General features: G+C 41.5%; 1 protein-coding gene across 1 annotated transcript; it reads left to right on the top strand.

The window, feature by feature from the left end:
- The first annotated feature begins 8177 nt into the window (after positions 1-8177).
- On the top strand, positions 8178-16828 carry LOC115012622 (cyclin-dependent kinase 5 activator 1-like). The gene is made up of 3 exons (XM_029438321.1): positions 8178-8704; positions 10061-10670; positions 10794-16828. The coding sequence occupies exons 2-3, from the start codon at positions 10155-10157 to the stop codon at positions 11283-11285; spliced, it is 1008 nt and encodes a 335-aa protein (XP_029294181.1). The 5' UTR covers positions 8178-8704; positions 10061-10154; the 3' UTR covers positions 11286-16828.
- Positions 16829-17030: the final 202 nt, after the last annotated feature.

Raw genomic sequence — 17030 nt, 5'->3', positions numbered from 1 at the left:
TGAAATCAAAACCTTAAAAAAAATACTTTAATTAATTTGATTTCTATGCATATTTCCATCCATCCATCGTCTACCGCTTATCCGGGGTCGGGTCGCGGGGCAGCAGCTCCAGTAAGGAACCCCAAACTTCCCTTCTCCGGGCCACATCCGCCAGCTCCAACTGGGGGATCCCGAGGTGTTCCCAGAACCACCTCAACTGGCTCCTTTAAAAGTAAAGGAGCAGCGGCTCTACTCCGAGTCTCTCACGGATGGCTGAGCTTCTCACCCTATCTCTAAGGGAGACGCCAGCCACCCGTCTGAGAATACCCATTTCGGCTGCTTGTACCCGTGATCTCGTTCTTTCGGTCATGACCCAGCCTTCATGACCATAGGTGAGGGTAGGAATGAAGCTCGCCCGGAAGATCGAGAGCTTTACCTTCTGGCTCAGCTCTCTTTTCGTCACAACGGTGCGGTAAAGTGACTGTAGTACCGTCCCCGCTGCTCCGATTCTCCGGCCAATCTCTCGCTCCATCGTGCCCTCACTCGCGAAGACCCCGAGGTACTTGAACTCCTTCACTTGGGGTAATTTGCTCATTCCCTACCCGGAGTAGGCAATCCACCGGTTTCCTGCTGAGAGCCATGGCCTCAGATTTTGAGGTGCTGATCCTCATCCCAACCGCTTCACACTCGGCTGCGATCCGATCCAGTGACTGCTGAAGGTCACAGACCGATGACGCCATCAAGACCACATCATCTGCAAATGCGATGAGATCCTCAGGCCACCGAACTGCAACCCCTCTCCTCCACGACTACGCCTCGATATCCTGGCCATGAATATCACAAACAGGATTGGTGATAAAGCGTAGCCCTGGCGGAGGCCAACATCCACTGGGAACGAGTATCCGGACACAACTCTCACTTTGGGCGTACAGGGATTGGATGGCCCTCAGAAGTGACCCCCTCACCCCATACTCCCGCAGCACCTCCCACAGTATCACCCGGGGGACCCGGTCATACGCCTTCTCCAGATCCACAAAACACATGTAGACCGGATGGGCGTACTCCCAGGCCCCCTCCAGGATCCTTGCGAGAGTGAAGAGTTGGTCCGTTGTTCCACGACCAGGATGGAATCCGCATTGTTCCTCTTCAATCAGAGGTTGAACCCTCCTTTCCAGCACCTTGGAGTAGACTTTACCAGGGAGGCTGAGAAGTGTGATACCCCTGTAGTTGGCATATACTCTCTGGTCCCCCTTTTTGAATAGGGGAACCACCACCCCGGTCTGCCACCCCCTAGGCACTGTCCCAGACTTCCATGCAATGTTGACGAGGCGTGTCAACCAAGACAGCCCCTCAACACCCAAAGCCTTCAGCATTTCTGGACGGATCTCATCAACCCCTGCGGCTTTGCCACTGTGGAGTTGTTTGACTACCTTAGTGACTTCCAACAGGGAAATTGACGATGGTTCCCCATCAGCTTCCAGCTCTGCCTCTACCATAGAGAGCATGTTAGTCGGATTCAGGAGTTCCTCAAAGTGCTCCTTCCACCGCCCAATAACCTTCTCAGTCGTAGTCAGCAGGGTCCCACCCTTGCTGTACACAGCTTGGATGGTTCCCCGCTTCCCCCTCCTGAGGTTCCGGACGGTTTTCCAGAAGCACCTTGGTGCCGACCGAAAGTCCTTCTCCTGCATATTTGCATATTTGATTATAGTTAAAATATCAGCAATTTAGAAAAACTACATCTGATAAACCATAACACTGCTTAACCATCTCATTTCACCATGTGTTGTCCAAGTTATTACAAATCAAATTTTATTTTTCTTTACATTTCCGCTGACCATTATCCAAGTCATGGTTTAGTGTTTTATGTGTTTAGTTTTTTTTTCTTTTCTTTCTTTCATTCTCCATGTATTGCCACCCTAATTCAACTTGCAGAGGACCTAACTTCGCTTAAAGGTGACAAGGTTTTTCGGAAAATAATTTCCCTGCCCTCCCTTTTTTTTTTTAACCTGCAATGTAAAATGCTGCCGTATAACAAACTGTCTTGGATCAAGATGTTATGTAAAACTTATTTATGGACAAAGCATGAATTTGTTTCAGTGGATACTTAAAAATCAATCAAAAAATATTTTCAATTAATCCATCACACTGATCATTTTGTCAGATTTTGTTTCTATGTGTTCTCTATTAGTTATATGTGTACATGTGTGTTTACACAGTGAGCTAGCAGCCTGGTGACTCACTGTGTGTACGTCATAGTCCAGAGCTCAGCGGCTGTTCTTCTCAGCATTCAGATGTGGCATCCTGTTTATTCTGATGATTCTTCCATTCTGATGATTCCACTTTCTATCTTACAGCCCCCATGCTGGTTTTATGGAGAATTGCTATGGCTGAGAAAGCACTTTGGTGCAAATGCCATTAGACAGCAGATGGTCTTCTGGACAACTCGTTCAATGACTTTCAGAATCAGCTTTATTGGCCGATAATGTTTACAACTAAATGGAATTTGACTCAGTTTATTCACTGCGCCCCCATAACTTCCCTAGTGTAGTGTAACATTAAACCAGTACCCCTTAAGGCCCTGTCATACATATCTGTATGACAGAAACGTATACCGGCGCATACGAAATATCGGCAATAGGTTGATATAAATTAAGGGTAAGTTGTGATCGTTTGAAGGATGCAGACGTTACGTCGAACACGCCAGACATACACAGTTCCGTAGGGCAGAAACATGTTGGCGTATATGAAAATGATCTCAAAATGTGTCAGAGTCCAAATACAGTCCAACTTTTCCACAGCGGTGTTGTAGCTGACGTATACATAACGAATACATAACAAATTATTATACGTATGTCAAACATTGATAGCTTATCACTTCCGTATTCACGTATGTCTAACGTCACGTAACGTCTACATATCTTATGAAACACACGTCGGGTATGTCCGGTGATTTTGAACATGCTCAAAACATCAGCGTTCAACAACGCACCCCAGCGTAACACAGTGAGCTCTTAATGAATGCTACTTATACCTTACCTTATATCTACGTACACCAGTGTAACACAGTGAGCTCTTAACGAATACTACTTATACCTTACCTTATATCAACGTACACAGTGAGCTCTTAATGAATACTACTTATACCTTACCTTATATCTACGTACACCAGCGTAACACAGTGAGCTCTTAATGAATGCTACTTATACCTTACCTTATATCAACGTACACCAGCGTAACACAGTGAGCTCTTAATGAATGCTACTTATACCTTACCTTATATCAACGTAAACCAGCGTAAACCAGCGTAACACAGTGAGCTCTTAATGAATACTACTTATACCTTACCTTATATCAACGTACACCAGCGTAACACAGTGAGCTCTTAATGAATGCTACTTATACCTTACCTTATATTTACGTACACCAGCGTAACACAGTGAGCTCTTAATGAATGCTACTTATACCTTACCTTATATCAACGTAAACCAGCATGTTGCCGATATTTTGTATACGCCATATTTTTGTATATCTTATGCATTCGTTGGGCATTCGTCTGATACATTTTGTATACGTAAGTGATACTCTATCAATTGGTTAGACATGCGTATCTGTATATGTTCACTTTTCCGATCCGATGAAAAGTTGGACGTATTTGGACTCTGACAAATTTTCGTATGCGCCAGCATACGTTTCTGTCATACGGATATGTGTGACAGGGCCTTTACTCTCAACACCTTCTCTAACTTCATGAGGAATATTGAAAAAAACAGACAAAACAAACAAAGAATTAGCCTACATGATAAAAATGAGTGGGGCAGTGGGAATAAAATAATTTAGCAATCAAAACTTTCAATCCAATTTAAAAGTTAAATGTTTCAAGGAAACCTAGCGGGGCTTTGGAATACATTTTTGCAAAGTGAGTAAAAAGCAGCAATATTGATTTCTCCTCACAGGTTTATAATTGCTTACTACCTTCTTATAATTAATGGTTTTTTTGTATTAATTGCAGCAAATAAGGACAATGTTATGTTATTTTTGTAGGAGTATTATTTTTACAATACATTCAATATTTCTTTATTATTGAAAACAATGTTTTACCTTCTTTTTGTTGTTTTGTTTTGTGAATTGTGAATCTACAAATAGAACACTGTGTAAACATTACCAAATTATACAAGTATTTGAATGACTACACATACACACTACATTAGTTATGTATTACTATGTAAAGAAAAAAAGTACATAAAAATATACTCAAAGCATCACAATTAAAAGAACTGATTCTGCAGAAAATTTTTCCCTTAATCAACATATCATTTACACATGACATTATTAGATGGCTAATGCGTCGACATGTGCATTGTACTGTTGTAGCTGATCGAGGTGCAGCTAATTTTAGCTTTTTATGCAGTTAAGTAATTTAGTCAAGTGGTTCATAAGAAAGAGCCACAAAATAAATCTGAAGGATTGTGAAATGATTAATGAGAAAAGACAAAGTTCTGCCACACAAATAATTTGTTTTTGTTGAATAATTTGAACTCTTTCAATGACACCACGTGAGAAGTTTAGAGAGAAATGTCTCTTTGGTGGAACTGCTAACAAGCTATAGACGTCTTACTCGTGACAAAGGGGCACCACAGTGTTCGGATGTTGTTCTCTTTTGTAACGGGTAACAAGACTAAATAGTTTGGAAACCACTTGTTTAATCTTCAACTACTTTATGAATTGAGTAAGAATAAACAACAATGACTGTCCATCTTACTTTTAATGGCAGTCTATGATATTGGTTGGCAGTCTGAAAACAGCCGAGGCACTCTGATTGAGGTAAGGTAAAAATCCTTAATTGATACATTTATAACCAACATGTTTCAAGTCAACAAATCCTCATCAGGGTAATAATAATAGTAAAAATAATGTATTTAATTTATATAGCGCTTTTCTACTCAAATATGCTCTACAATAGAAAAACATTGCATACAAGCATACAAACAAACATACTTACAAAATTGTACACACAGGATGCAAAAACAAAAACACAAAACTAGAACAGAGAGCAGAGCATAAAGTTCAATGAGGACAGAGGATCAACTTAAAACTGTGACATGTGTGTCATATTTAGATGCTGCCCACTAAGAGAGAACACTTACTTACTGACTTACTTAGACAGGACAGTGAAAATAACAAAATAACTGCAAACATGTACTGTAACTGATTCACACAGATACTAGAAAACATCAAGAAATGTATTAAATCATAAATGAGAAAAGAATTATGTCAATGACAGTTAAAATAACAAAATATGTGCTAACATATACTGTAATTCAGAGGGTTTCCCCAGGGGGCTCCAAACTGTTTCAGGGGAGATTCAGTGAATGTTAGTGAAACAAACCTACATTAGTTATCAAAAGGAGATTTGATTAAAGAGTAATCAAAATATCCAGAGATACAGGAGTTTTGACAGTTTTTCCCACTTTCTCAGAGTCAGTTATGAAGTTATGTCAAACGGAAACATTAGGCTATCTTGGCTCAATTGTTGAGTGTCTATGGGATCAAATGACATAATCATAGGCATCCAGGAATTAAAGCGAAACTAAGCCAGTAAACTTAGGGTGGAGAAAAGGGGGTTCCTTTTTCCAAGCTTTGTCTGACAGAAGCCCCCCAGTCTCAGTCTTGGAAATCCCCTGATGTGATACTCACACATATACAGGACTGTCTCAGAAAATTTGAATATTGTAATAAAGTTCTTTATTTTCTGTAATGCAATTAAAAAAACAAAAATGTCATGCATTCTGGATTCATTACAAATCAACTGAAATATTGCAAGCCTTTTATTATTTTAATATTGCTGATTATGGCTTACAGCTTAAGAAAACTCAAAAATCCTATCTCAAAAAATTAGAATAGTTCCTCAGACCAAGTAAAAAAAAAGATTTAAAACAAAATCAAACATTTGAAAATGTCCATTAATGCACTCAGTATTTGGTTGGGAATCCTTTTGCACGGATTACTGCATCAATGCGGCGTGGCATGGAGGCAATCAGCCTGTGGCATTGCTGAGGTGTTATGGATGCCCAGGATGCTTCAATAGCGGCCTTTAGCTCGTTAGCATTGTTGGGTCTGGTGTCTTTCAGCTTCTTCTTCACAATACCCCACATATTCTCTATGGGGTTCAGGTCAGGGGAATTGGCAGGCCAATCGAGGACAGTAATGCTATGGTCAGTACACCAGTTACTGGTGGTTTTGGCACTTTGGGCAGGTGCCAGATCATGCTGGAAAATGAATTCCTCATCTCCATAGAGCTTTTCAGCAGACGGAAGCATGTAGTGCTCTAAAATCTCTTGGTACACAGCTGCATTTACTCTGGGCTTGATGAAACACAGTGGACCAACACCAGCAGCTGACATGGCTCCCCAAACCATCGCTGACTGTGGGAACTTCACACTGGATTTCAAGCAACTTGGATTTTGCTCCTCTCCAGCCTTTCTCCAGACTCTGGCGCCTTGACTTCCAAATGAAATACAAAACTTGCTTTCGTCTGAAAAGAGGACTTTGGACCACTCTGCAACTGTCCAGTGCTTCTTTTCCATAGCCCAAGTCAGACGCTTCTTCCGTTGTCTTGAGTTCAGAAGTGGCTTGACCATGGGAATACGGCTATTGTAGCCCATTTCCCGGACACGTCTGTGAACAGTGGCTTTTGATACCTGGACTCCAGCTTCAGTCCACTGTCTTTGAAGCTCCCCCAAATTCTGGAAGCGACTCTTCTTCACAATGCTGTTAAGGCTGCGGTCATCTCTCTTGGTTGTGCAGCGTTTCCTGCCACATTTCCCCCTTCCAACAGACTTTTTGTGGATGTGCTTTGAAACTGCACTCTGTGCACAGCTTGCTCTTTGAGAAATTTCTTTTTGTGTCTTACCCTCCTGATGGAGGGTGTCAATGATGGTCCTCTGGACAGCAGTCAGATCAGCAGTCTTCCCCATACTTGTGATTTAGTTTACTGAACCAAGCTGAGTGTTTTTCAAGGCTCAGGAAACCCTTGCAGGTGTTTCGAGTTAATTAGACGATTCAAGTGATTCGTTGAACACCCTACTAGTATACTTTTTCATGATATTCTAATATTTAGAGATAGGATATTTGAGTTTTCTTAAGCTGTATGCCATAATCAGCAATATTAAAATAATAAAAGGCTTGCAATATTTCAGTTGATTTGTAATGAATCCAGAATGCATGACATTTTTGTTTTTTTAATTGCATTACAGAAAATAAAGAACTTTATCACAATATTCTAATTTTCTGAGACAGTCCTGTAGTGGCAAAACATTGTTTTTGATTTAATTTGATTGAATTACCTTTTTCTTGACCCAGTGCAGCACCCTTTCTTCACTAGTAGCTGTTTTCTGTAAAACATATTAATATTCAGAGTAACTATACCTGTCAAAAAATGTAATGGAGTAAACAGTACAATATTAAGTATACTTTATATTTATATATATATATATATATATATATATATATATATGTATATATATATATATATATATATATATATATATATATATATATATATATATATATATATATATATATATATATATATATATACTATATACTAATACTTATAGCAAGTAGAAATCCTAATATAACTATATAGGCTCTACCTCCTAATCGTGCTTGACTTAATGTATTCAGTTTATTTCCACTACTGGCTAATTTATTGTAAAAACTATAATAAAATTAGATATAATAATGAGAGAGACATTCCGCAATAAAGCAGATCATGACCACATTAGTCTGCGGGCAGATTCAGCACCCACAGTGTCTCGGCCTACTCGAAGTGATTCATAAAAATCCTCCGTGTTCATCTTCAGCAGCCAGCCTCCTCACCCTCCTCCTCCTCCTCCTCCTCCTCCTCCCCCTCAACCACATGCAGCAGCTTTGACACATCTGCTCGGCTGGTTCAGCACCTCGGACAGCGAACTCTCCGATAGGCTGCAGCCCGACGGCGGCCAATGGCTTCAGCGGCGCGGCAGCTACAGCGACGAGCAGCAATGGCGGCAGCATCCCGCCAGCAGCCAATGAGAAGGCGCCGTTTCTCTCCCACATCCAACCCGAATAACTGCAGATGCCCGCATCAAAGCAGCGGGTCTCCCTCTCCCTCTCCTCCCCTCTCTCTCTCTGGCAGCTTTACATAGCTGAGGGTATAAGCTGCTGTCTATTTCTGGAATTCATAGTGGCCATTTTTTTCTCGTTAGCTCTCTTGGTCTTCTCCATCTTTGTGTTGATTGAGGTTTTTCAGAGCGATATGTGCTGTTTTTATTGATGTCTGAAGGAGGTTTGTCGGAGCTGCGAGCATCGTAGCGGGGCACTAATAGCCGTGACCGAGTAGGTTTTCGGTTCTCAATGGAAGACATCTTCCTACTCGCTGCGAGAGAAGGAGTGAAGCACATTTACCATTTGCTTCGCTTCTGTATTCCCGTCGACGAGCGAGGGACTTTTTATAAATGAAGATTTGAAAAAAGGCAGCAGCCCACCGGGAGACAAACCCTGTCGTCCTGTAACGCTGGTGCTTGTATAGATAATAAGGAACCGAGCCGTTTTCACGCCCTGGACCGTGCACAGCTTGTGTTGGTGGTGTAGAAACCCAACAGAGAGCACCTTTTGACCGCATTTGCCCAGCAGCAAGGAGGTCAAGGTGTGATGGATCTCACAAGAAGAGTCGATTAATTAGAAGGTAGGAAAAGATCATTTTTATGCCATTTTTTCAGCTCTGCAATTCAAAAAACATGAGAAGCCCCCCCCCAAAAAAGCTCAAAAGCCAACAATATAGACAAAACCACTTATTGCACAGGTGTGTGGCCGCTGTATTTATATTCATATTTAGATCATTCCTGATGCTCCAAAATGGATCATACACACATTAAAGACAATAGCATCACATGTGTGATGTTTAGGCTGAAGGTGTGTGAAAGCACAGGCCTATCAGCTGATGTTTCTGAAGCTGCCGTGTTGGGCTGTTTGCAAGGCTTCCATTTTGAAGCTAAGATGGATGCTTGCGCACATTTCTTTCTCGTGCCTCTGTGGCCTTCTCTTGGTTCTTATATAATACTGATGAAGACTGGAGCGGCTGCAGGCCCGTGTTACGCTGATGTGATGTGCAATATGCTTTATGTAGAGAAATGTCAGCAATGATGTTTATTCACACTGAGGCTTGACTGGAGATTAAAAACTGAATGGGAATTACATTTATGGTTGCTGAGGTCGCTTCTGCTAAACAACAGAGGCATGCTGGTTGTCTTTGATTAGATAATAAACAGAAGACTGAATGGGAATTACATTTATGGATGTTGAGCATTTATTACACTTGTGGTGTGAGCTGTACATTACTCCTGTGAAGGAATGCCATCGAATGATGTAGCTTTCAGTCAAGATGAGAGATACAACATAATATTTACGCACAATATTGTCTTTATGAATATTTGTATTTTTGTAAAATTCAATTACCTTGTAAATCTGGAAAGATGTCCTTCTGACTCACTCCCAGAGCTTTTTGATTTGGCAACATTTCAAGGTCTCCATCTTCTGAGGAAGACGATGAGATTTGCTCAAAAGCTCAGGAAAAAAGTGTGTGAGGACCCTAATTTAGTTTTCTTTCCTCACAAAAACACACAAAGACCCCAGTGTGAATGTTCATTATTGGCCTCAGAAAAAGAAAAATCATAACTCAATGTACTACATTTTTCTAGAGTTTTCAACTGCATATCACCCTCTTCCCCTTTAGATTGTACAGTTGTCATGGTAGCTGAGCCACAGTGACAGTACCATGACAGTATGTAGTTATCTTCATAAAACCGGATTAAACTCCATCGGCTGAGGAAGACCATGAGATGCACTTGAAAGCCCAGAAAAGGCTAATAAATTGACCTTGAGTTAAGATTTATTTTTCCATTTAAAATGTCATCTTTAATGAACTTCAATAATCTGGTCATTAATTAAGAAGTGTTTGTTGTTGATGGCTTCATTTAGAATTGCTTACATGTAATGTAACTAATTGAGAACATCGCCACTCCTTCCTGTTCTCTACTTACAGGTCCTCCAGAAGTGAGACACTTTGATCCTCTCAAAGCTCTTTGTCTAGACCACTCGACCACTTTGTCCCACTGCTAACCCTTTGAGCAGACATCATGGGGACGGTGCTATCTCTGTCTCCCAGCTATCGCAAGGCAGCACTGTTTGAGGACGGCCCGGCAACAGTAGGCCACTACACCGCAGTCCAGAACAGCAAAAATGCCAAGGATGCTGCCGCAGCAGCCGGAAAGTCCCTCAAACGCCCCTCCATCATCAGTGTGTTGCCATGGAAACGCATTGTGGCTGTATCGGCGAAGAGGAAGGGCTCCAAGAAGTTGCAGGCAGACGGCGGGGACGGTGGGAAAGGGAACTCTCCGGATGGCCACGCCACTGCCACGACCAACTCTGCCTCCAACAGCATGAAGCTGAAGAAGTCTCAGTCCTGTGCCAACCTTTCATCTTACTCCTCAAGCCAGGACCCCTCGGCCACTACCACCACTACCTCCTCCCACCTGCCCATCTCCAAGACCTTGGCTAACGTAGCGACTGTTGCTGCCAAAAAGAATTCCCACATAGGTTCGGGGATCCAGCCATCTACTGCAACCGGCACACCAAAACGTGTCATTGTCCAGGTAATCCTAACCCTAACCGTTTCTTATTTAGGATCAGAAATTGTGTCTCAATGTGTATTTTGAAAGCATTCTATCATCTTTAGCATCCTCTTTTCCCTCTCTCCTTGTCTACCTCCGACCCAGGCCTCCACCAGCGAACTGATGCGCAGCCTGGGAGAGTTCCTGTGCCGTCGGTGCTACAGACTGAAGCGTTTATCCCCGACAGATCCGGTGCTGTGGCTGCGTAGCGTCGACCGCTCCCTCCTCCTACAGGGCTGGCAGGATCAGGGCTTCATCACTCCGGCCAACGTGGTCTTCCTCTACATGCTGTGCCGTGATGTTGTGTCATCCGAGGTGGCCTCAGAGCGCGAGCTGCAGGCCTCACTGCTCACCTGCCTCTACCTGTCCTACTCCTACATGGGCAACGAGATCTCCTACCCGCTGAAGCCCTTCTTGGTCGAGGCTGAGAAGGAAGCCTTCTGGGACCGCTGCCTGGCGATCATCAACCGCATGAGCGGCAAGATGCTCCAGATCAACACCGACCCCCACTACTTTACCCAGGTGTTTGCTGACCTGAAGAACGAGAGCAAGAAAGAGGCAGAGAAGACCAAACTCCTCATAGGCCTTGACCGATAAGAGGGAGCTGGGAGGGTGGAAGGAAGGATGGGTGGAGCTAATAGGTTGAGGACGGGTGGACTAATGTAATGCAGTGTAGCGATACCTTGAAGCAGTACTGTTGTCTGGCATCTCTACTAGTTTATCATTAACCACATTTCCTGTTTGTAACCCAGAACTAAGAGCTCCTGGGATCAAACACAACGTTTAAATCATTTGAGGCACCTAGACACTAACAGACAGAGGCAGTATCTGGTCTGTGTCTCGCCTGAAGGCAGAAATTGGCCTGCAGGGCACTTTTACCTCAACAAAGCAGATCAAATCAGGGCTGCTGTGTGGTCACAATATCATAAGCCACAATATTGGATTGGATCTGATTATATTCTCAAGACTGACAGGCTACTTGTTGATATCTAACGCCTGGATCCCTCGGCACAGGATGTGACTATAACAAGCTTTAAGGCAGAGATATGATCAACTGACAACACAGATGGATGTTTTATTAAATGCGTGGCCAGCAGGGTTAGTGATTTGACATTAACAGGCTGCGAGAAAGAAATATCTGTCATTTTTATCTTTAGCCTCGGGCTCAGACATACATCAGTCAGGCCTGAACCTTTTTTAAATGAGATAAGAAATGCAATCTGATATTCCTATTAAAGTATTTTGTGGTATTTTGATAAATGGGTTTAGACGCCAGACAACATAGTTTACTAATTAAGGGTGAATATTATAAATATAAAGATACAGTATATTGATACGATGATATTGTGTGATAGCATCCAGGCATTTCCACTATAGAGAAATGTCACAGGAATGAAAATCCAGAACCACCTTGCATGAGGTCACTTCATTATGTCCTTGCACATGACCACCTGCTTATTGCCAACTCCACTTTACCTTATTCTTATCGTCCTGGTCAAGCTTATTGCACTCACCAACACTGGCTGCGAGGTTCACTGTTGAGACTTTAAGAGCATTAAATAATACCACAACATGGATGAGCTAGAATCAACCACAACACTAGTCCAACCTTGTCGGACTGTGAAATTTAACTGTACTGTAGTGGATTAATTAATCCACATTTTACTTAAAGTAATGTGCTCTCAAGGGAACATTTGTTTATCCAGTAAAATCTGCTATGAATTGGGAGATAACATTTTTTTTAAGAGTATGAAATGCTAATCCCTTGGGCACAGTTTAGTAATCATTAAACAAGCCCTTCTATAAGCTATTCACATTGACACAAATATGGGAAAATGCAATACTGACCCCTCCAGGGCACATTATATGTGGGGAATTATTTTATTTCTTCCTGTTCCCCTGCACTTTGTCCTGCAGTCCATATTGGTGCTGTCCTGAGTGACCACAGGGAAATGTACTGAAAGAAAGGAAGAAAGATTTCTGTTGTAAAACACTGCGCTCATCTTGTAAACTTCATATTGTATGAATGATCGGTGGAACTGGGTCATGGAGGACATATTCAGAGAGTAGATGATATGATCTGTCTCAACCAACGGCTACACGCGTCAGAATGAAAGAAAATGTGACCATATTCCAGATGTGTTTGGGCAGACGCTACAAGTGTAGATGTGACTTTTCTTCCAAAACAATGCTTTGATGTTGCTGTCACCACTCAGCTCGAGGGACCTCCTCTGCTGTTTGAAGTGTCGTCTCCCCCTCCTCTCTCCTTTTTCCTCTGCTCGTTACGCTCCACAGTTACCCGGACTAACTAAAACACACAATCTCTCTCTGTCCACCTGCTCCAGTCCGGTCTGAACCGGTCCAATCCAGTCGTCCCTTATTTAGAGACTCTCTGGTCTGTTGACCTGATGGCTTAGTTATTTATCAAGTTGTTTGACATGCATGTGTGCTTCTATAGGTTTCCTAGCATGCTGCTTTATGTTGGGCACACCGCACCTGATATTACTGAGAGGTCGTCATGCTGAACTGCTGAAAGCTAGACTCAGTGGTGTGACTTCCAGGCGACTTGACCTCTAATGAAGGAAATGTGTGAAAGTTTTATCTTTGTCGATGCTGCACATGCATCGATAAAGGCGAGTCCAAGCATGGACCTTAGGGTCCTAAAAGACCCCTCCAAGATTAAATGATTCCTCCTTTCTGAAGCCAGTAATAGCCTAGGTGGGCAGATCTCCAAAATCCATGCAAGTGTCAATCAGTTTATTAAGTGGATATTTAAGACACCAGCTTTGAATATTATCAGTCCATTAAATGGCCATTATCAGTTGTCATCAGGAGCTGAAATTTGAAGTGGTATTTGCTTTACCTCATAATTGGCTCGGTAGGTTATCATATATCTTCATCCGGTTCAAAATTATTAGGCTGCGACCTCTATTGGCTGTAGTAATTATGACGTGAGCAAAGGAAGGAGTGAGGTGACGTAGTATAAACAGCGAAAAGATCCACGTAGGGAGGAGGTTGGGTTGGATGGATGGGTCAAATAAAACAAGACTTTCACCCAGGACGACCGCTGTCCATGTCCCACGTGAAACCAAAAGTCAACACGTTGTCTTTTTTAAAAGTTACGTAATATACTTAACTACCTTAAAGTCAAATTATGTAATAAACATACCTGTATTTTAACCCTGACCTTTTCCTTAACCTAACCAATTAGCTTTGATTCAATTTACAATGTTAACCACTAATATAACACCTGAAGCATTATAATGGTAGTGCTAACAACTGAAAATAGCCATTTACTGGCCTGATAACATTTGATACAGGAGTTTAAGGGGTACTACAGCAATTCAGTGTTGCAGTTTAATAAAGTTGGGGGCTTCAAAATATTTTAAAAAGAATGGTTAAAATTGAAACAGCAGATACCAAGACTTATACTTTGAACCCCTTGTATGGGTAAAGCTCCAAAAATAGTTGATCCTACATTTCCCATAATACATTCTTTCAGACCCCACACCTCCAGTTTGTAGCACAGGCTTACAAAGCAAGGCTTCAGCAAACATTTTTGAAGTCACAAGCCCAAACAGAGATGACCCTGGTGACATCATCAGGATTATTTTTTCAAACTTTGGAAAGCTCTCCCCAAAGCCACAGAAGACATTATACAATTGAACTTCGACTGAGTGCCTCAAGAGATTCCTTGCCTTGATGATGTCACATCACTAAGTCTAACTGAAGCCTAAACACTTTCTTCATTTTAGAAAAGCTCTGCCTTCTCAAAGAGGACAGAGACGTTGTGCCATATCGTTCTAAAGACTAATGATTTCACTCAAAGACACATGAGCCAACTCAAAGTCTCTGACTGCTGAACAAGAAAGACTATGAAGGACTCATCAATAATATTTTTCCACAATATTGCTACGTCTTATACCAGAGATGTAGACCAGAATAGAAGGACTTTGTTTAAAAGGCAAGGACGTGGAGCCAAAATGGAAAGCTTGTGATTTTCACACACAGTTAATTTTTTGCACAAATGTAAGACACAATTGGAGTCATCCAAAGCTGGAGCATTCAGCATTCTGTTAGTGATTTATAATTTATGAAAAATTATATTTGGCCTACTCTCTGATAGGAGTCAAAACAGCTCCTTTTTACATAAAATTGTAAAAGTGTGTCAACAAAACAGAATGTCATGCTTGTTTCCAGACCGGGTGTGTCCACGATGATGTTTTAACTGAGTTTTGTGTTTAGATGATAACCGACTGGCTGCAGTAAGTACCATGCTGTACAGATAATGTAGCCTTGATGCTGAGTCAGACCTCATGAGACAAATATGCACATGAAGAATGAATCCATGGCAAACAAGTTAGTTTACATGTCCTTCCTCCTAGCTGATTCTAACGGCTTGAACAGTACACAAGTAGCATTCCTGTGTTTGGTGACTGTGAACAATCTTTTTCTTCATTTCTTGTACTTAAAGATACAAACTGCACGTAGTAGATTCGGTGGGAATTACATGACCGCGAGACATTTGGTTAACTGAAAGTCACAGTGATGAACAAGAATGTCTGTTTTTCTGCAATACAATGATTTGAATATCACCCAGAATTAGTAGAGGAATGTTGCATGTAGAAATCAAGAACTGTTACCTGGATTCTTTGTGGTAAAAGTTTGATTGACCGTTCACTTAGCCCTGCCACCGTTAGTTACTGTTGCCACACCTGTCTTTCTGTTTGTAATAATAATGGAGGCAGATTGATGGTGACTGAAACTTTGGGTCCTCAATTTAGGACAGAGGTAAACAAAAGATGTGTTTTTCATCGTCTACTTTCTAATGGCCAATTTTCTGAAAAGACGCTTGCAGACTTGTATCAGATGTAGCTAGCTAATTAAGCTAATGTTAGCTCAATGAGTTTGTTTACGGTTCACTTTTTATTGTTCCTACATGACTCATTTTAAACTGATATAAAAGACCTCCTAAATATGCTCTCGCAGTACGTTCTCACTCCCAACTGGTCAAATACAGCAGCCTGTTCAGTGGCCCTATGTGAATCTACGTACCATGAAGGGCTCACAATACAGCCATGGCAGTATAGGAAGTAAAAGAGGAGGTCACGTAGAGTGAAAAAAACCGAACACAGGACTTTTACCCAGGAGACTGCTGGATGTTTGTGTCCGGTGTAAAACCAACCTTGTAAAACGGACTTATTTTAACTTACATACGTAACGCACATAACGTCTTATGTACGTAGCTTAAGCTACGCAACAGACCAACTTACTTTAACCCAAGCCATCATCTTTTCTTATTTTATGAGCATAATGTACTTAACTTAGGTAACATTAGAAACCTAAGTAAAGCTGGGTTACTACTGTAGCTGGTAAGCTAGTTAGCCTCCCATGCTCCTGACACTATTGCTCTTGTGGTTTTTGTTTTGGATAGCCTAAAAAGACACCACCCTCCAAACTCTTGAAAAGGGATTTAGCGAACGGTCAATTGTACTATTTCTATTGAAATAAAATTTGATACCCTTACCTTGGTACAAAACACACCCACCCACACTCAGAGTGTTACATTTTGATTATTCAATACCATGTGGATGTGAGATGACAGCTTTTGACACACAAGAGGAGAGATGATGTATTTCTCTGTGAGACAAACGAACTGATGAGCAGAAATCCCCTGAGATTTTTAACTATTTTTGCTTCCACCTGCTCCGGTCCTTCCAGCTGTGCAGGGACAACAAAAAAGAGTCAAGGACAGAATGCGAGGAAAGGAAACTTGTCCTCTGAATGAACCTTTTTCTTGAAGTAGAGAGAGAAGTATGGGTTGACTACACTCTGTCCTCTACATGCTCTCATCATTGATCAATTCATAACTATGTGCCATATTTTATCTTGCAACCCGTACAAGACAAAAACTATCGTGTAACATATGAAGCTTATTATAATGATGATGTTATTATGGTTTTCTTCCTTTTCATTTGTGAATCATGTTGTGTAAACAAGAATCTTTGTTGAACAAAAGTCAAGGCTACTAGTGTTACTAGAGTTCTGATGCTGCAGTCTGTGGATGTATGGATATGTATGTGAGAAATAAGAATTTGATCAACTGTTACAGGTACTTTATATAAAAACCTTTACAAGCATGGTGTTTTATTTTATTTTCAAGTCATGTGATCTTATAGTAAGGTAGATGTTAGAGACAGTTCTTAGTCTGACCACAGCAAGGCAGCACTGAGTTGTTGAAGTGATCCACAACAGCTGAAGGTGGGCAGCTGGAGAGTGGAAGTGTTATTGAAGAAGTTTTGAGAGGTCCCATCCAGGAAGAAGTCCCGTTATAAGCAGTGC

Source organism: Cottoperca gobio, chromosome 8 (genome assembly GCF_900634415.1).
Source record: "Cottoperca gobio chromosome 8, fCotGob3.1, whole genome shotgun sequence".
In the NCBI taxonomy this organism is placed as follows: domain Eukaryota; kingdom Metazoa; phylum Chordata; class Actinopteri; order Perciformes; family Bovichtidae; genus Cottoperca; species Cottoperca gobio.
Note: the sequence above shows the minus strand (reverse complement) of the source record. Positions and strands in the feature narration are given on the sequence as shown.

Coding starts and splice junctions, on each gene's coding strand:
- LOC115012622 (XM_029438321.1), top strand. CDS start 10,155: ATGGGGACGGTGCTATCTCTGTCTCCCAGCTATCGCAAGGCAGCACTG. Junction 10,671..10,793: donor CAAAACGTGTCATTGTCCAG/GTAATCCTAACC, acceptor CCTCCGACCCAG/GCCTCCACCAGCGAACTGAT.